Source organism: Pantherophis guttatus, chromosome 15 (genome assembly GCF_059756535.1).
Source record: "Pantherophis guttatus breed Tessera chromosome 15, ASM5975653v1, whole genome shotgun sequence".
NCBI lineage: Eukaryota > Metazoa > Chordata > Lepidosauria > Squamata > Colubridae > Pantherophis > Pantherophis guttatus.
Genome location: NC_142077.1, coordinates 17,527,212 through 17,546,504, shown reverse-complemented (window position 1 = coordinate 17,546,504; position 19,293 = coordinate 17,527,212). Strand labels below are relative to the sequence as shown.

The 19,293-nt window shown below is 44.4% G+C and overlaps 1 protein-coding gene across 1 annotated transcript; it reads right to left on the bottom strand.

The window, feature by feature from the left end:
• Positions 1–2,020: 2,020 nt before the first annotated feature.
• LOC148112021 (vomeronasal type-2 receptor 26-like) lies at positions 2,021–18,323 on the bottom strand. Its single transcript, XM_087878851.1, has 3 exons — positions 17,817–18,323; positions 17,098–17,386; positions 2,021–3,037 (listed from the first exon to the last, which is right to left on the bottom strand). The coding sequence occupies exons 1-3, from the start codon at positions 18,041–18,043 to the stop codon at positions 2,021–2,023; spliced, it is 1,533 nt and encodes a 510-aa protein (XP_087734977.1). The 5' UTR covers positions 18,044–18,323.
• Positions 18,324–19,293: the final 970 nt, after the last annotated feature.

Sequence of the window (19,293 nt, the reverse complement as noted above, 5' to 3'; positions counted from 1 at the left end):
ATTCCATATTGAATCCCATTCGTTCAGATTTATATTCTGTCCGATATTTTTGGCCCATGCTAACATTGGTTCTTTAACTACTTCCTCTGCCATATCGTACTCCAATAAATAATTATATAATTTAGCTAGAATTTTGTCATCCGTACCCATCCATATCTTGTCAAATCCATTTATGCTCGTCTCTATGCCAAATTCCTCCTTATCTTTTTTATATCTGGATTTAATTTGGTTATATGGCCACCAGTCTATAGAAGTACCTTGTTCCATCAATTCTTCCCTTGTTTTAAGATTCCCTCCCCCATCTAATAACTCATTGTATCTGACCGTTTTACCCATTTCTGATACATTTGGATATATTATAGCCTCCATGGCGGAAAGCCATCTCGGAATTTTCCTATAGTGCTTCTGTCTCATCTCTCCCCATATTTGTATCAAGATCTCCCTTATTTTATGCCTATGGAAATAAGTTTTCATCTTCTTCCCAGTATCCCAGAGATATGCATGCCAGCCCTTCTGGAGATCATGCCCTTCTAAAGTTAACAATCTTTTATTTCTCAGGGTTGCCCAATCTTTCAGCCATACTAGGTTTGCAGCTTTGATATAACTCCCATTTAGGTAATCCGAAACCCCCTCTTTCCTTCTTGTCCTGTAAATTCCTAATTGCTATTCTTGGTTTCTTTCCCTCCCAAATAAATTTTCTGATGATGATATTGCGCTCCAAAAAGAATTTTTTATCTAATTTAACAGGGACTGTTTGGAATAAATACAATAACTTGGGTAATATGCTCATTTTTACTGCCGCAATTCTACCTAATAATGATATCTGTAGTCTGCCCCACTTTTCTAGATCCTGTTTAATATTTCTAATCAATGGTAAATAATTATCCTCTCTGAGGGCCAAGCACCTTGATGAAATCCACACCCCCAGGTATTTTACCTTCTTGGCGGTTTGGATCTCCATTGATTCTTCCAGTGCTTTTTTTCTTACCTCCGTCATATTTTTTGTTAATAATTTAGTTTTGGATTTATTTAATTTAAGGCCTGCTACCTCTCCGTAATTGCCCAATTCTTCCAAAATTTTAGTGCCTGATTCTAATGGTTCTTCCATAATTAATACCACATCATCTGTGAATGCCTGTGTCTTATATATCTCTTTTCTGATTGTTAAACCCTTTATTTCATTGTTATTCCTAATCTTTCTCAAAAGTACTTCTAGTGCTAAAATAAATAAAAGTGGGGATAGAGGGCACCCTTGTCAGACCCCTTTTCTAATTTGAAAAGCCTTAGTTAATTCTCTATTCAGTAATATGTTAGCCTTTTGTTTTTGATAGATTGTGGATATAGTATAGACAAAATTTGATCCGAATTTCATTTGGATAATTTGTTGTTTCATAAATTGCCAATTAAGATTGTCAAATGCCTTTTGGGCGTCGACAAAGACCAATGCCATTTCTTTGTTCGGGTGTTCCTCATAGTATTCCAATATGTCTATTATCATCCTTGTATTATTCCTGATTTGCCTCCCTGGGAGGAATCCATTTTGATCACTGTGTATTAATTTATTCAGAATTATTTTTAGCCTTCCTGCTAAGATGCCCATATAAATTTTGTAGTCCGTATTCAGGAGGGAGATCGGTCTATAATTTTTAATTAATTTTGGATCCTCTCCTTAACTTCTTATCTCTCTTTTCTCTCAGCCTTTGGAGGAGACGGAAGCAGCCGGTTTGACCGAGACACATGGTCATCCGGAGACGGCCTCTGTACCTCACACGGAGCATGGCTGAAGAGGTCCCAGCTGCTTCTTCGTTGGCTGTTAGTTAATGCTGCCTATCTCCTATTTATATTTGATTCTCACTCTTTGCATCTCCTCAGTTTCTCTGTGCCCTTTTCTCCCAATGAAACACCCAAATCCACCCCAGGTTCCCTTTCACTGGAGGAGAAGAGGGGGGTTTAGCTGCCTCTTGAGCTGCACACAGACCCACCTGCAGTGGGGATGGAAAAAAGGGGAAATTCCACCATCCTAATCACAAACCCACAAATACGGGAATTCATTTAAGAAAGAATACAGCATTTTCAAATAAGCAGAGTTTAATATCAAAATGCCATGGTATCTACTCTTTGGAACTATTAGTTCCTGAGCAATTAATTTGGACAGATCTGTTGAGTTGGTTCCCCTCCTTCTCCTCTGGATTCCTCCTCCAAAGGATCTCAGATTAATGGATCCATATTGGGACCCCCATACCTGCCACGGCTGCAGCCTTGAAGACCCCAAACTCTTTTCTCCCTCCTTCCTTCTCCTCCTCAATCTGGAGGAATAAGCAGCATTCAAGGCCTGGGTCAGAGTCTGAATGATACTGTAATATTGATAGTGATTTGGGGCCCGGATCCTGTTCCTTTTCTTCTGGGTCTCCAGTGGGGCTTCCTGGGTACATCTTCTGCGGCCTTTGACAGAAAAAACCTTCTTTGAAAGAGAACAGCGGAAATAATAATCTTGAAACTTTTCTTCCAGAAAGAAACAGGGTTCAAAGGCATCATCCATTGGCCTTTCTTTTGTCAGATAACCAAAGTTCAAAATACTATGGATGTATTTGAGAAGTCTACGCTTGTTCATTGAATACCCTGCAAAATTTGTCAGGATCCAGACTTTCCCTTCAATGGGTCCTGGCAGACGCATAAATGTTAAATGGAAAGGAAGGATTCTCTCCCAAATGGAATCATATTCCATGAAATGAACAAAGACGTTGACTTGTCTCCACTTAGAAAGGGAATCCCTGAGGGCTGCTGTATATCCAGTTGTTGAGAACAGTTGTGATATAACAACACAAATTCCACTCCTGACAAGCACAGGAGGAAAAATCCTCATGAAATTCTCTCCATTTTCTGTGTCTGAAGCAAAGAGGCCAATCAGGGTCCATCTGAAATGGAGGAGCAGATGGACAATTGTTGGGTAGTGGAATCCTTCTTTGGGATTCATCTGGTGGAAAAAGGGGAATTTCCTTTTATCACTCAGAGCCTCTGAAGCAGTTTTAAAACTGATCTGAAAAAGCAATGAAGAATGCTGTGTTATATTTGGGGTCAGATCAAGTCCAAAATATTAGATTTTAATAAATCCAACCTGGTTCTCATGAATGTATTACAATAGTTTGTTAATCAGACATTGTTTCAAATATTAAAGACAGAATATTAGCAAGATTGTATCATAATAATGGAAAATAATAAGCAAATTAAAAAACAATAAAAATGTAAATCATATTACTGTATCACCCCTACAATTTATCACAATTATATTAACATGTGCAAATGCCAACTGGAGTATTCTATTCCAGCAAAGGGCCTATTATAATTTTTGAGGATTGCTGCATCTTTTTTTGCTTCTATATCCCAGATTCTTTCTGGAGGAAATTTTTTAACTTATCTCTCCAGTTATACAAGAAACAGACAGACCTCAAAGCCTAATAAGATTTGTCAGTTGCATAATCCAAGTTTGGTCTTTCATTGAAGTTTTGTCTGTTCCAACAGCCACAATTTTCAGAGTCTGTCAGTTTCCATAGATTAGATTTTATGACAATATTTTCTAAATTTAGACAAAGCAGAAATTGTGTAAATTCCCAAATCAGCTCTGAGGGCAGCAGCTGGAGTCCTTTTACCCACCCCAAGATCCTCCTCAGAGGCTGAGATTGGGTTGGTTCTGCTGGTGGTTTCTCTCTGAAGCCCCAAACATCAGATTGATGTAAGAACATGGGGGAAAACTGGGCCTCAGATACTTTAATAACTGGGGCTGAGGAAGCTGGAGATGTCAAGTATTTGCAAGCCATTGGCACATGTATCATACAGACACTATTTATTTATTTATTTATTTATTTATTTGTTTGTTTGTTTGTTTGTTTGTTTGTTTGTTTGTTTGTTTGTTTGTTTAAATTTCTATACCGCCCTTCTCCAATATAGGACTCAGGGCGGTGAATAGCCAAAATAAAACAAGACATACATACAAAACATACAAAATCTAAAAACTGATTAAAATAATTAAATCTTTTGGCCGTAATTAAAACAATTCCAATTTAAAATCAGTTTAAAATTTGACTCAAGCCAGCCCAGCTAGTTGAAATAAATGGGTTTTCAGGGCCCGACGAAAAATCCGGGGGTCTGTTATTATCTGATGATGATCAAAACATATATGTAAAGTATGGTGTGGGTAGGTTGGTGGTGGGAACTCGTTTGTCTTTGTAATGTCTTTGTATTTTTTTGTATTGTCTTTATATCTCTGTTTAAAACTCAATAAAAAAAATTAAAAAAAAAGAAAAGAAAAGAAAGGTGTTCAGCTTTCTCTCCTGCCGTGCGTAAAGGGTCCAAGACTCATTGCAGTACAAGAGGACTTAGGGTCTATAGACCTGGATCTTCGTATGTTCCGTCAGCTTCTTATTTATTTATTTATTTATTTATTTATTTATTTATTTATTTATTTATTTATTTATTTATTTATTTATTTATTTATTTATTTATTATATTTCTATACCGCCTTTCTCCCGTAGGACTCAAGGCGGTGTACAGTCAAGAAAAATATAGACACACAAACACCATAAAATTGCTAATTAAAATTATTACTTAGTTTGGTCAATTAAATAAAACCCAGAATTAGATAACATTTAAAAAATCATTCACATGTTCGTATGTTTAGCCCCGCCTGTTGGAACATCAGGGTCTTGAGGGCACGGCGGAAAGCACGGAGATCAGGGATATTCCGTATCTCCGGGGGCAGTTCATTCCAAAGGGTTGGAGCCCCCACAGAGAAGGCCCTCCCCCTGGGGGTCGCCAGCCGACATTGTCTGGCGGACGGCACCCTGAGGAGGCCCACTCTGTGTGAGCGCACTGGCCGGTGGGAGGCTATTGGTGGCAGAAGGCGGTCTCGTAAGTACCCCGGCCCTAAGCCATGGAGCGCTTTAAAGGTGGTCACCAACACCTTGAAGCGCGCCCGGAAGACCACCGGGAGCCAGTGCAGCTCGCGCAGGAGAGGTGTCACATGGGAGCGCCTCGTCGCCCCCATAATCCCCCGCGCAGCCGCGTTCTGGACCAGCTGGAGCCTCCGGGTGCACCCCAGGGGGAGCCCCATGTAGAGAGCGTTGCAGTAGTCGAGGCGGGAAGTGACGAGTGCCTGAGTGACTGTACGTAGGGAGTCCCGATCTAGAAAGGGGCGCAACTGGCGTATCAGGCGGACCTGATAGAAAGCCCCCCTGGCTACGGCCGTCAAATGATCTTCCAAAGACAGCCGTGCATCCAGGAGGACGCCCAAGTTACGAGCCCTCTCTGTGGGGGCGAGTGATTCACCCCCAATAGCCAGCGATGGCATCAGCTGGCTATATCGGGACGCCGGAAGCCACAGCCACTTGGTCTTGGAGGGGTTGAGTCGGAGCCTGTTTCTCCCCATCCAGGCCCGCACGGCCTCCAGGCACTGGGACATCACTTCAAGGGCATCATTGGGGTGGCCTGGGGTGGAGATGTACAGCTGGGTGTCATCAGCGTACTGATGGAACTCCACCCCGAAGCCACGGATGATCTCACCCAGCGGCTTTACATAAATGTTGAACAGAAGGGGCAAGAGGACCGACCCTTGTGGCACCCCACAAGCAAGGTGCCTCGGGGTCGACCGCTGCCCCCCTGTCAACACAGATTGCTACTGGTCAGAGAGGTAGGAGGAGAACCACCGCAGAACGGTGCCTCCCACCCCCAACCCCGCCAGCCGGTGCAACATGATACCATGGTCGATGGTATCAAAAGCCGCTGAGAGGTCTAACAGGACCAGGATAGAGGAGCAACCCCTATCCCGGGCCCTCCAGAGATCATCCACCAATGCGACCAATGCCGTTTCCGTGCTGTGCCCAGGCCGGAAGCCGGACTGGAGCGGGTCTAGATAGACAGCTTCATCCAGGTACCGGGGAAGCTGTTGCGCCACCACACTCTCAACAACCTTGGCAACGAAGCGAAGGTTGGAGACTGGACGATAGTTAGCCAAAACAGCCGGATCCAGAGAGGGCTTCTTGAGGAGGGGCCTCACAACCGCTTCTTTCAAAGCGGCCGGCAGGACCCCCTCACTCAAAGAAGCGTTAAAAATCTTCTGGAGCCAGCCTCGTGTCACCTCCCGGGAAGCCAGTACCAACCAGGAGGGACACGGGTCCAATAAACATGTGGTCGTGTTGGAGGCAGAAAGTGCCCCCACCCCTATGTGGAGAGGAGGGGCTTACACTGAGTATAAAACCCCCTCTAACCTTTCCACCATGCTCTCTTTTACGTTTGTTCTCCATGAGACATGATCTTTGATAAGGGTAGTCACACACGCTGTGTGCCCCCTATCCTAATGGATATTAAGACAGCCTTTGTATATAGTTAATATGTTTTGTTATATGAATAAATACATTTATCACATTTATTCATGCATCTGCCTTTGGATTCTTCTATGTTCCTGGGTGTTTCTACGATCCCAATTTCCACAGAATGGTAGCAGAGGGAATGGTAGCAGGAGCTGCTGAAAAGGCGAGATGCCCTCCAAAATAACCTGTGAGAGAAGCTCCCCTGTTGTGACCAGAGGCCTTCAACGGAGGAGAACTTCACAGCAGCCCCAGTCTGAATCAACGATGGAAAACATTGAAGGGGGTTTCCATCCAGCTACACCCTGGCAGCCAGAGGCCACCCAGATGCAGCAAGAGATCCCAGGGGCCGAGCCAGGCAATGTTGGAGAAGGCTTCTTCAGCACTGACGAAGAGGGGGCAGAAGGACCAGATGAAAGCCTGGACAGGCAAGTGGCTGAGATGTCAGAAGAGGAGTGCAGAGCAGCGCTCGCCTCCCGCCTGAAGACAAGGGCAGCAGCCAGAAAGAGGCCTGAGGAGGCAGCACCAGAGATGCCTGCCATCCCGGTAAGGACTCCCCTGCCTGATCTCTCCAAGATGGCGCCTGCCTCCAGAGAGACTGCCCCCCCACCCAGTTTCCCGCCAAACAAAATGGCCACCAGGCCACTTCCGTAGGCAACTTCCTCCAAGATGGCGGCTCCCCTGGGCACTTTGCCAGAACCACGAGCCGGGCCATCCCCAGCTCCACAGCCCAGGCCTACAACGCCAGCCAGTCAGTTCAGCATTCCACCGGCCCAGAGGACCACTTCGAACCCACAAGCCCCTTGCCAGGCCCCGCCTGCCAAGGCAAACATCAAAGAGGCCATAAAGGCCCTGGTCGCTGACCTGGAACTTATGGAGCAACCACCCATCGGCTGCTCCGAGGTCCCAGACCCAGCTGCCCACTTAAGGAGGGTCCCAAATCCAACCTCCCACCCCCAGAGGAACCCAGATGGACCTGCAGCCTCCCACCCCCCACTGCAGAGGCGCTCACCACTCACTGAATGCTCCACGGAGGCCCAGGCTGAGGCCTCCACACCTTTCCGGTCCTGCTGGGATGATCCAGAGCTGCAATCCTGCTCCTCTGATGGAGAAGAGGAGATCCAGAGACATTTCCAGGCCTATCCAGCCCATGGACCTCATCTGATGGGCCTCCAGTCTCCAGAAAGATCTCCAGGCCTTCTTCCCACTCCTCCAAGGTTTCCCCGCCACACCGCCGATGTCCGGACCTATACTGAAGCTCCAGCCAGACCTGACTTCAGAGCTCAGAGATGGAGATCAGAGCTCCAACAAGAAAAGGCTTTGGAGCATGCTCCATTTCCTGCATGTACCCAGTTGCTTCAAACTACAGAAGGACTACAAAAAGGAGCCAGACCTAAGCAATCGATCCCAGGTTTAGGGATCCCAATGCCATTCACAACAGGCTCTTTTCAGCCATTTGAACAACTCCCCATGCAGTTTAATGGCAATAATTTTGTAATTTTGCCAAATAATTTTGAAAAATTATGGTCAGAATTTTAAAAAATGGTGTAAAGAGATTCAGATAATTCTCTTAAGAGAAAATACTCTGGACATGATCAAAAGACCACCCCCTTTACCTTGGCGCCCTGAAATTGAGTTCCTGCATAAAAGAGCTTACACAACCCTGTTAAGTTCTATAGACACAGCTCTGTATGCCAGTCTTTCAGACGGCCTCACAGCTCAGGAAGTTTGGACTGCCCTATATAATTTGTTCCATAGTGACAATATGGCTGCAACCAGCAGATTGTCAAGAATTTTCCACAACTATAAACTCAAACCTGGTGTCAAAATGGGGGAACATTTGGCAACGCTTAAAGCCATGAGGGATGAGCTTATACAGAGGGGGGAGCCTGTTTCTGAATCCACTTTAATTAGTGTAATGTTGAACTCCCTAGACAAATCCTGGAGTCCCTTTATTATTTCTCTAGAAGGGGTTTCTAGGGAACAAAGAAATATAGAATACTTTTCTGGCCACTTTATTGAGGAAGATTTAAGGCGCAGAGATGAGGAACAACAAGAAATGAAGGAGGCATATCACAGGCCTAGGCCTCAGAGGAGGCGCACAAGTGAAAGGATTAATACCCTTCCCACCTGCTTTGACTGTGGCATACAAGGTCACTTTAAAAGGGAGTGCCCTCGCTCTAGGGCCAACACGGCTAGACTTAAGCACAATAAAAATAAAAGAGGCCATGGAAGAGGGGGAGGTGGTCATAAAGGATACCAATTCTGTAGTGTCACTAGTGACAATCACACCCCCCTGGTAAAGGATGGTGAGGGGCTGTGGCTTCTTGATTCAGGTGCATCAACGCGTATAGCCAACACGAAGCAACGATTTAAGATTTTACACCCACTCAAGTCCTCAGTAAAAGTTGCCACTGGGGACAAGGCAGAGGTAACTGGGGAAGGCATGATCAATGTGCCTGGTATAGGAGATGTCACAGGGGCACTGTATGTTCCCTCAATCAAGAACAACCTTTTAAGCATCTTAAAATTGACTGAGGATAAAAATGTTAAACTGGTTTTTGAGAAGGGTGGAGGTTATGTTTTCGAAAGTGGGGGTGTTGTTGGCGATATTGTAAAAATCAACAATTTGCCTTATTTTTCCCCAAAAGCAAAGGTCAAAAGGCACAAGAAACCTAACAAGAGGGCTCAGGGAGCTAACACCCAGATAGAGCAGAAAGCTTCTGTGCCAGCCCCCAGGTTGTCCAAACTCAAGGACCCTGGACCTAAAACCAATGAAGCTTTTAAACCAGCTCCTAGGACATCCAAAGCCATTAAGGCTGAGCCCATTAAGGTCGCAACTCCTCAGCCAACCCTGAGAAACCCTAAGGTGACCATTAATCCAGTGCCTACTCTCATTACTGAACAGACCAAGGCTTGTAATGGTAAGATACATAAGGTTGACAAAGTATGCATGGGTAAACCTTTACATTTGGATTGTGCTCATATATTACACCGCAGGCTCGGCCATGCCAGCTTCCCGGTTATTAAGAAAATGCAAGATTTTTCTGATGGGCTTAAGATAAAGAATTGTAATACCTATTTGGAATGTGCCATCTGTAAGGCAGCAAAATCTAAAACTGCTGCTATACCTAAGGTCTCTTCCCATCGTGCAAGGTACCCTTATCAGCTGGTACACATGGATTTGGTTGGTCCTTTTAGACCCTCCCTTGGTAGGGGGCGTTATTTTTTAACAGTAGTAGATGATTACTCTTGTTATGGCCATGTATTTATTTTAAAGGACAAAACTGAAGTCTTTACCAACTTCAAATATCTTTACAACCACATCCAAACGCAACACAAGGTGTGCATCACTCAGGTGCAGAGTGATAGGGGGATATCTTTACAACCACATCCAAACGCAACACAAGGTGTGCATCGCTCAGGTGCAGAGTGATAGGGGGACTGAGTTTACATCCAAGACTTTCGAAAAGTGGATAAAGGAGAGAGGTATCCTCCATTTTAAATCATCCCCTCGAACTCCGTCCGCGAATGGCATTATAGAAAGGAGAAATGGCGTGCTGCAGAATGTCATGAACTGCCTACTTGCAGATGCTGACATGAGCCAAGTTTTTTGGGCAGAAGCGGTCAAAATGGCTAATTATCTAGTCAACAGGACGTGGAGTAGTGCCATTAACCAAACCCCATACTTCCTGGTCCATGGAAGGAAACCTAGCCTCTCACACCTGAGAATTTTTGGTTCCTATGCCTGGGTCCATATTCCCAAGCACCTCAGAAGAAAGGGGGGCAAGGCATCAAGGAGGCTCAGATTTATAGGTTATGCAACCGGCAGCAAGGCCTCTAGGTTTGTAGACAAAAATAACCTTGTCATTATCTCTAGATCAGCTTCCTTTGAGGAGGGGTCAAATTGGTCAAAAATTCATTCCAATGAACCCAGTTATTCCCCTATTAGAAGCGACACTGAACAAGCAGCACCACCTGAAGAGGATGAACCAACAAACTCCAAACAACTGACCAGCGAAGATCCGGATGGTGATGAATCCCTACCTGACTCTGACGATTCAGACAAGGAATCCCTGGGTGACTTCACACCTCCTGCCTCACCGAAACGACCATATCTTCGCAGCACCTGGGACAGAGGCCCGCCCCATTTTGATTGGAAAGATACCTCCGGCAGCTCCAATTCTGACACTGATGCTCCAGATGACAATGATGATGGTGAGTGGCAATTTCCCAGACGGTCAAAACGCTCCAATAAAGGGGTGCCACCCAAAAGGTTGGACATTGGCTGTGTTGCCTCGGTCAACAGTGTTACCATGGCCCCTAAAACGTACTCAGATGTCCTCCAGCTTCCCGAGGAAGAACAGCGCAGGTGGAGGGTGGCAATGGAGCGGGAAATGGACAGTCTCAAAAAATTGAAAGTCTTCATCCCCATGGAAGTCCCCAAAAAGAGGAAAGCAATTGGCACCCATTGGGTCTACAAGGTCAAGCCAATGCCCAACAACAAACTCCTCTATAAGGCCCGGCTGGTAGCACAAGGCTACGCACAGCGCTACTTGCAGGATTTTGATGAAACATACTCCCCCACCGTGAGAGCGGAAAGTGTGAGGGCTGCTTTGGTCACCGCAGCAGCACATGGGGAACACATTTTTCAATTTGATGTGCAAACTGCTTATTTACTCGCACATCTAAAACAAGAAATTTACGTCAGAGGTGCCCCCGGATTTCAACGGCAGGAAGGCCACACCTGGCTTCTGAAGAAAAGTTTGTACGGCCTCAAACAATCAGGCAGACTGTGGTACAAATGCCTGACTAAAACTCTCAAATCACTGGGTTTCCATCCATCTCCAGCTGATAAATGTACCTTCACAAGGGATACCAAAGGGGGCTGGAGAAAGTCCTAGTGTATGTCGATGACCTTTTATATATAGGGCCTGCCAAGGGGGGGAAGTATTATATTTGCCAGGACCCTACAAAAAAAGTTCACTCTAAAGTCTTTAGGATATGTGGACAAGTACCTAGGCGTACAAATCATCACTACACCAAAAGGTTTTGCTCTCTCCCAAAAGGAAAAGATAGAGGAACTCTTGGTGAAATGTAAAATGGAAGATAGCAAGCCAACGGCTATCCCAATGCAGACCGACTATTATGGATTGGCACACAAGGATATCCCAGAGTTCCAAAATAATACCCTATTTAGGTCAGTGATCGGCTCATTACTATATATAAGTAACTGGAGCCGTCCAGATATTGCCCTGGCCGTAAACCTGCTATCTAGACAAGTGGAACATCCTACCCAGTTCCACTGGTTGGCCATTAAAAAGCTATTAAGGTATCTCAAGACCACAGCAGATTACGTGCTTCACTTGGAACCTGAGAATAGAGACAAGGCCCAATTAAAATGCTTCACGGATGCAGACTGGGCCGGAGATACCAAGACACGTAGGAGTATTTCGGGCTTCTTGGTACTATTAAATGAGGCACCCATCCATTGGCATGTGGGGCAACAGAAATTTGTTTCGGGGTCCACCGCTGAGGCCGAATATGCATGCTTATCAGAGGCAGGGAACGATCTGATATGGTTTGATGCCTTAATTTCTAGCATCTGGACACCACCGACTTTGCCCATCCAAATTATAGAAGACAACACCGGGGCCATAGGCATTGCCAAAGCCTATGCGGTGGGAAAAAGGTCCAGACATATTGATATCCGCTATCAAAATGTTAGGCAACTAGTAGAGATGGGGTTTATATCTTTATCACATTGTCAGACCAAATATCAAACAGCTGATATTTTCACAAAACCTCTACCAGCAGATAGGCACAAAGATCTGTGTAAAAAGTTATGTCTCACAGGGTAAAATCTGTTGTGCATTGCATTTGTATGTTTGCATGCCATTGGCTCGCAAGGAGGGGAACTGTCAAGTATTTGCAAGCCATTGGCACATGTATCATACAGACACTAGTGGAGGCAGAAAGTGCCCCCACCCCTATGTGGAGAGGAGGGGCTTACACTGAGTATAAAACCCCCTCTAACCTTTCCACCATGCTCTCTTTTACGTTTGTTCTCCATGAGACATGATCTTTGATAAGGGTAGTCACACACGCTGTGTGCCCCCTATCCTAATGGATATTAAGACAGCCTTTGTATATAGTTAATATGTTTTGTTATATAAATAAATACATTTATCACATTTATTCATGCATCTGCCTTTGGACTCTTCTATACTCCTGGGTGTTTCTACGATCCCAATTTCCACAGGAGAGCTATGAGGTTTTCATTTAAGCACCACTTTCACTCCTGCCCTTTCTCTAACTGAGCTCCTTGGATGATGAGGGAGCCAAGATTCAGGCTCAGAGAAAACAACCCCAGGTAAGGAAAGGTGTTACTTGCTCTAATGGCTGACCATCTATGGCTATGATGTCATTTCACAAAGACCATAACTTTTGACCTTGCTTTATAAATTATCAGATAATGATTAAAACAAGATAATTAAATCTATACAATCCAATGTGTAAGTATGATAATATCACATTATCTGTGTAAATCAGTGTATTCCAATAGAAATTTAGCAGGCTAAACATTTGTACCTATAACAGAACTTATAACAAAATAAAAGGGTTGGAAGGGACCTTGGAGGTCCTCTAGTCCAACCCCCTCAAGCAGGAGACCATATACACATATAGACTGGGTGAAACCAGGCTTATCAGCAGTAAGAAATCCTGGAGTCTTAGTCATCATTGGCAACCTTCAGTCTCAAGAGACTATGGTATCGTGCTTTGGAAAGAGGTCCTAAAACAGCATCTGGTGTGACTAAAAAGGCCAATTCGAGAGTGGCCATCCCTTCCACACTGAGGGCAGATACATTCTGTCCCCTGCCCAGCCCCCAGATTTCGCTGGTTCCAGAACTGCCTCTTTGCCTCAGCCTGCCGAACAAGTGTCTCTTCGAATTAGAAAAGGCCATGCTGCGTCTTTAGCCTCCAAGTTGAACGATCGGAGGGCAAGGTTTCCCAGTTGTTGATGTGCATTCCCAGGGCCTTTAGGTCCCTCTTGCAGATATCCTTATATCGTAGCTGTGGTCTCCCTCTGAGGCGCTTTTCCTGCACTAATTCTCCACACAGGAGATCTTTTGGAATCCGACCGTCAGCCATTCTCATGACATGCCCCAGCCAGCGTAGACGTCGCTGTTTCAATAGTGTATACATGCTAGAAATTCCAGCACATTCCAAGACTGTGCTATTTGGAACTTTGTCCTGCCAGGTGATGCCAAGAATTTGTTGGGGACAGCGCATATGAAAGGTGTTCAGCTGGAAATCAGATCAACTCCCAACCAAAGACAAACTAATCTCAAAGATAACAGAATGTGCCGAAATGGATAGACTGACACTAGAACTCCAAGATAAAGAAGAAAGTGAATTCTATCTTGTGTGGCACCAGTGGTATCAATGGCTGGAAAAGAAAATCAGTACAAATATAGATGAAAGAAAATAGGGTAGAAAAATGAAAATCGGAAATAAATAAACAAAGAGGAGATGCAAGATTATTTCTAATCTAAAACACCTGAATTAACAATGTATCACGTATATATCATATATATATATTAACTTATAAACCAATATATATTCTGATGATGATCAAAACATATATGTAAAGTATGGTGTAGGTAGGTTGGTGGTGGGAACTCGTTTGTCTTTGTAATGTCTTTGTATTTTTTTGTATTGTCTTTATATCTCTGTTTAAAACTCAATAAAAAAAATTTAAAAAAAAGAAAAGAAAAGAAAGGTGTTCAGCTTTCTCTCCTGCCGTGCGTAAAGGGTCCAAGACTCATTGCAGTACAAGAGGACTTAGGGTCTATAGACCTGGATCTTCGTATGTTCCGTCAGCTTCTTATTTATTTATTTATTTATTTATTTATTTATTTATTTATTTATTTGTTTGTTTATTTGTTTATTTATTTATTTATTTATTTATTTATTTATTTATTTATTTATTTATTTATTATATTTCTATACCGCCTTTCTCCCGTAGGACTCAAGGCGGTGTACAGTCAAGAAAAATATAGACACACAAACACCATAAAATTGCTAATTAAAATTATTACTTAGTTTGGTCAATTAAATAAAACCCAGAATTAGATAACATTTAAAAAATCATTCACATGTTCGTATGTTTAGCCCCGCCTGTTGGAACATCAGGGTCTTGAGGGCACGGCGGAAAGCACGGAGATCAGGGATATTCCGTATCTCCGGGGGTAGTTCATTCCAAAGGGTTGGAGCCCCCACAGAGAAGGCCCTCCCCCTGGGAGTCGCCAGTCGACATAATTTGGCTGACGGTACCCTTAGTAGTCCCTCCCTATGAGAACGAACTGGTCGGTGGGAGGCTATTGGTGGCAAAAGACGGTCTCGTAGGTACCCAGGTCCTAAGCCATGGAGCGCTTTAAAGGTGATAACTAACACCTTGAATCGCACCCGGAAGACCACCGGGAGCCGGTGCAGCTCGCGTAGAAGAGGTGTTACATGGGCGTAACAAGCTGCGCCCATAATCACCCGTGCGGCTACGTTCTGGACCAGTTGGAGCCTCCGGGTGCTTTTCAAGGGGAGCCCCATGTAGAGAGCATTACAATAGTCCATACGGGAGGTAACTAGGGCATGAGTGACCGTGCGCAAGGCGTCCCGATCCAGAAAGGCCATGCTCTCTTTGTAAGTCTGGAAAATGTGGTGGCTGCTTTACTAATATGTTTGTTCAGCTCAGTATTTAAAGAGAGAGTGTCAGAGATAGTTGAGCTGAGGTAGACAGTGTCATGGACGACCTCCAGTTCTTGTGCTGAGATTGTAATACAGGGAGGTGAATCCACGTCCTGACCCATGACCTGTGTTTTTTTCGGGATGATTGTTAGTCCAAAAATCTTGGCAGGCCTTGCTAAAACTGTCCATAAGTTGTTGAAGGTCTTCAGCAGAGTGAGCAGTGATGGCAGCATAATCAGCGAAGAGGAAATCCCGTAAGCATTTCAGCTGGACTTTTAGACTTTAGACTCAATCTGGAGAGATTAAAGAATTTTCCGTCTGATCTGGTCCAGAGGTAAATACCCTTTGTTGCAGTTCCAAAAGTATGTTTCAGCATGACAGCAAAAAAGATCCTGAATAAAGTTGGCGTGAGGACACAGCTTCACTCCACTTCGAATATCAAAGGAATCTGAAGTTAAGTCATCAAAAACGACAGTGCCATCATTTCCTCATGAAAGGACCTGATGATGTTGAGGAGCTGAGGTGGATATCCAATCTTGGGGAGAATTTTATAAAGGCCGTCCCTGCTAACCAAGTCAAAAGGCTTTGTAAGATCTATGAAGGCTACAAAAAGTGGCTGTCTTTGTTCTCTGCATTTCTCCTGCAACTGTCTAAGGGAAAATACCATGTCAATAGTGGACCTGTTGGCTCGAAATCCACACTGTCATTCTGGATAGACTCTCTCTGCAAGCACCTGGAGCCTCTTCAGTACGACACGGGCAAGCAGCTTCCCTACAACACTAAGAAGAGAGATGCCGCGGTAGTTGTTACAGTCACCCCTGTCACCTTTGTTCTTGTAGAGTGTGATGTTATTTGCATCCTTCATGTCCTGCGGTACTCCTGTACCACAGGAGTCTTAGTGGACAACCAATTAAATATGAGTGAAGAGTGTGCAGCGGCAGCCAAAAAAGACAATGCAATCCTAAATTGCATTAACGGAGAGATACAATCAAGATCAAGAGAGGTACTTATACCACCCTATAAAGCCTTAGTAAGACCACACCTAGAATCCTGCATCCAGTTTTGGTCACCACACTATAAAAAAGATGTTGAGACTCTAGAAAAAGTGCAGAGAAGAGCAACCAAGATGATTAGGGGACTGGAGGCTAAAACATACAATGAACGGTTGCAGGAACTGGGCATGGCTGGTCTAGTGAAGAGAAGGACCAGGGAAGACGTGATAGCAGTCTTCCAATATTTGAGCGGCTGCCACAGAGAGGAGGGGGTCAAGCTATTTTCCAAAGCACCCAAAGGCCAGACAAAGGCCGGACAAGGAATAATGGATGGAAACTGAACAAGGAGAGATTCAACCTGGAAATAAAGAGATAAAGTTGCCTTCAGAAGTTGTGGGAGCTTCATCACTGGAAGTTTTCAAGAAGAGACTGGACCGTCATCTGTCAGAAATGGTGTAGGGTCTGCTTGGACTAGATGACCTACAAGGTCCCTTCCAACTCTGTTAATCTGTATCTATCTATACTATTCCAGACAAGTGGCTGTCCAGTCTCTTCTTAAAAGCCTCCAGTGATGGACCACCCACAATTTCTGAAGGGGAGACATTCCATTCCTCACCATTAGGAAATTTCTCCTTAGTTCTAGGTTGTTTATTCCACTTTTTAGATGGATAAAATGCTACTATTGCCAAATTCAATCCGACTGAATAGGGCAGGCATCATTTATCTGTGAAAATGAAGATGCCAATAGAGGCCCCAACAATTAGGGATATTTTTTGATCAGTTAAATAGTTGGTAGAGTATCTTCTCCAGGGAATGTATTACTTGCATTTCAGATCTTTTATGATTAATCTCAACATGAACATAATGGGGCAAAATATTGAGATTTTTGCTAATATGGAGAAAAGCAGCTCTTGAATTCCATGGAGAAGACATGATTGCATCTATTGCTCACCCACCACCACCCACCCCTCACTTTACCAGAAGGAGAAACACACACAAACCTGTGAGACTTTGTAGGTGCCTCCTAATGTTGACATCTGGATGGAGATCTCCCTTTTAGCTGCATCAAGAAGAGCCAGGAGGTTCTCCTTCCTTCCACAGCCATAGTTGGGGACATTGGCTTCCCCAGTGGAGAGCATGTCCAGCAAGGCATCTGAAGTGTGGAAAGTGCTCCAATAGTTGTCATGGATGTTGTATCCAAGTGTGAGGTTGTGCAGGAGCTGGGAATTCTTGTTGACCGTTTGAATATTGAAAATGAATCGTAAGCCATAAGAAAAACCATAAGAATTCCTATTGTAGAAAAAATGTTATTATACAACAAATGCAACAATAAATACTGTTTTTAATATATAATCCTCCAGAAGCCTACTGAGCCTTAAGCCAACATTGATCCAAAACCAATGATCAGTTACACAAATGTGGAAATGGGCTGAGGTACAGCAACTACAACTGATTCCACCACTACTTTAAATTCATTATTCAAGTGATAAATTAAGGATTGAACTGAGAGAGGAAAATAATCTGAAGTATTTTCAGTTTTTTTAATACCCATTTTTGAGTCTCTTTCACAAAATCAGACCAAAGAGGGAAGCCATGGAAATCAAAATCATTCAGGAAATTAGACATATTCCCCAATATAGGAATACATGAAAAATAAAAAAACAGAAAAGGAGAGTGTTAGAATGGAGGGAGTGCAACTCCATCACCCTGAATGACTTACGGATCATAGAAAACAAACTGAAGAGAAGGATCCATGTTGAAAAGCAAGTTTCTATGCAATATTTCATTTCCAGTGATGACTATACCAATGAGATGGTCTCCTGGGCTGTAAAAGCTCTGTGGTTGTTTTCCATCCTGGTTCTCCAAACTCAGCAGGCATTTCATTCTCAGCTTCCCAGAGACTGGATGGAACAAAAGCAGCATCAGAAGCAGAAGCAGGAGGTCCATAATTAATGGGGTGAATCAATGAATCCCTTTCCTGTTTCTAAAGAAGAATTAGAAGAATTCAAAGGACTCTCACAAGGTGGAACATCCAGTTGCTTTTTCTCAACACAGAGAAACACTCAGCTTCACCTGGAAAGGAGAGAGACATACATTCAAGAGCACAGACTCTGCCTGTCCCAAACCTCCATATTTCTCTGCCCAAAGTCTCCCCTGGAGGATTCGGCCAAACAGCAGAGCTGAAACTTTTACCATAATTCTCCCTCTCAGGAGGGATCCCTGGATAATTCAAGTAGTTCTTGCAGTCAAAGATTGTTGGGAAATTCTCTGGAGGGAAATGAAAGGGAAATGACCCTCATGTGATTCATAATAACAGGGGCAGAGATGAAATTAAATCGGTCATCTAGAATTGAGAGGTTTGGGAGCTCCAAGCTTGAAAGTGGCCCCGGAGGGAATACACGGCACCTGTGGATGAAGAAATAAATAAATCTGATATTTGTTTGCATAGTGATGAAAGATAAAACTCCCAGGGCCAGTTAATGCTGGAGCATGTCACATATCTGAAATAGTATTTAAAAAAATCAGAGAGAGAGAGGGGAGGGGGAGGAGGGAGAGAGAGGGGGGTTAGAAAAAAATCAAGTGAAAAGAGATGGAGAAATCAAGGCTGCCTTTCACCTCATGTGGGGAGGGAGGGAGGGAGGGAAGGGGAGCTCGGGACCCTCGTGTTGCAGATGGAAAGTTGATCTTCAAAATCCAACTTCCATCTTCAGACCTGGTAATGTAGAAGCCCATATCCCATGTTCCCCTGCCACTCTTTCCCATGCAGAGGCCAGGCAAGGGGGCTCTTGCAGGGATGCCAGACAGGCCTCTGCCCAGCTAAGTGGGGAGCCCCTCTTGGGAGAAGGAAGCTGGGGAGCCTCATGATGGGGAAAGGAAGCAGATCTGCAAAATCCCCCTCCAGTTCCATCTTCTAAGTCCTGGGAAAGGGGAAAACCATATCCCATATTGCTCAGCCACCTCTTTCCACGTATGGGGCACTCAGGGGGGAAAGCAAAGCCCAGACCCACGGAGAAAGCCCAGGATGGCCAGGAAGGAGGAGGGGATCTGGGGCATTCCTGGGAAGAGACTAACCTGGTTTATGGGTTCCAGGGTTGAATATTGGGGGGATGTAGCCCCCAGGGTTTCTCCAGCCTCAGTTGAGCTCCATGTCTTTCCAGGAGAGGCTCCTGTGGGGGAGAAGCCATGCAGGGCTGGGT

Bases quoted from the DNA above. Each gene is read 5' to 3' on its own strand.
- LOC148112021 (XM_087878851.1), bottom strand. From the start codon at position 18,043: ATGGACCTCCTGCTTCTGCTTCTGATGCTGCTTTTGTTCCATCCAGTC. The intron at 17,387-17,816 runs GTAAGTCATTCA...TTTCTACAATAG, and splicing joins CAGTTTGTTTTCTATGATCC to GAATTCTTATGGTTTTTCTT. The intron at 3,038-17,097 runs GTTTGTGTGTGT...TTGCTTTTTCAG, and splicing joins GCACCTACAAAGTCTCACAG to ATCAGTTTTAAAACTGCTTC.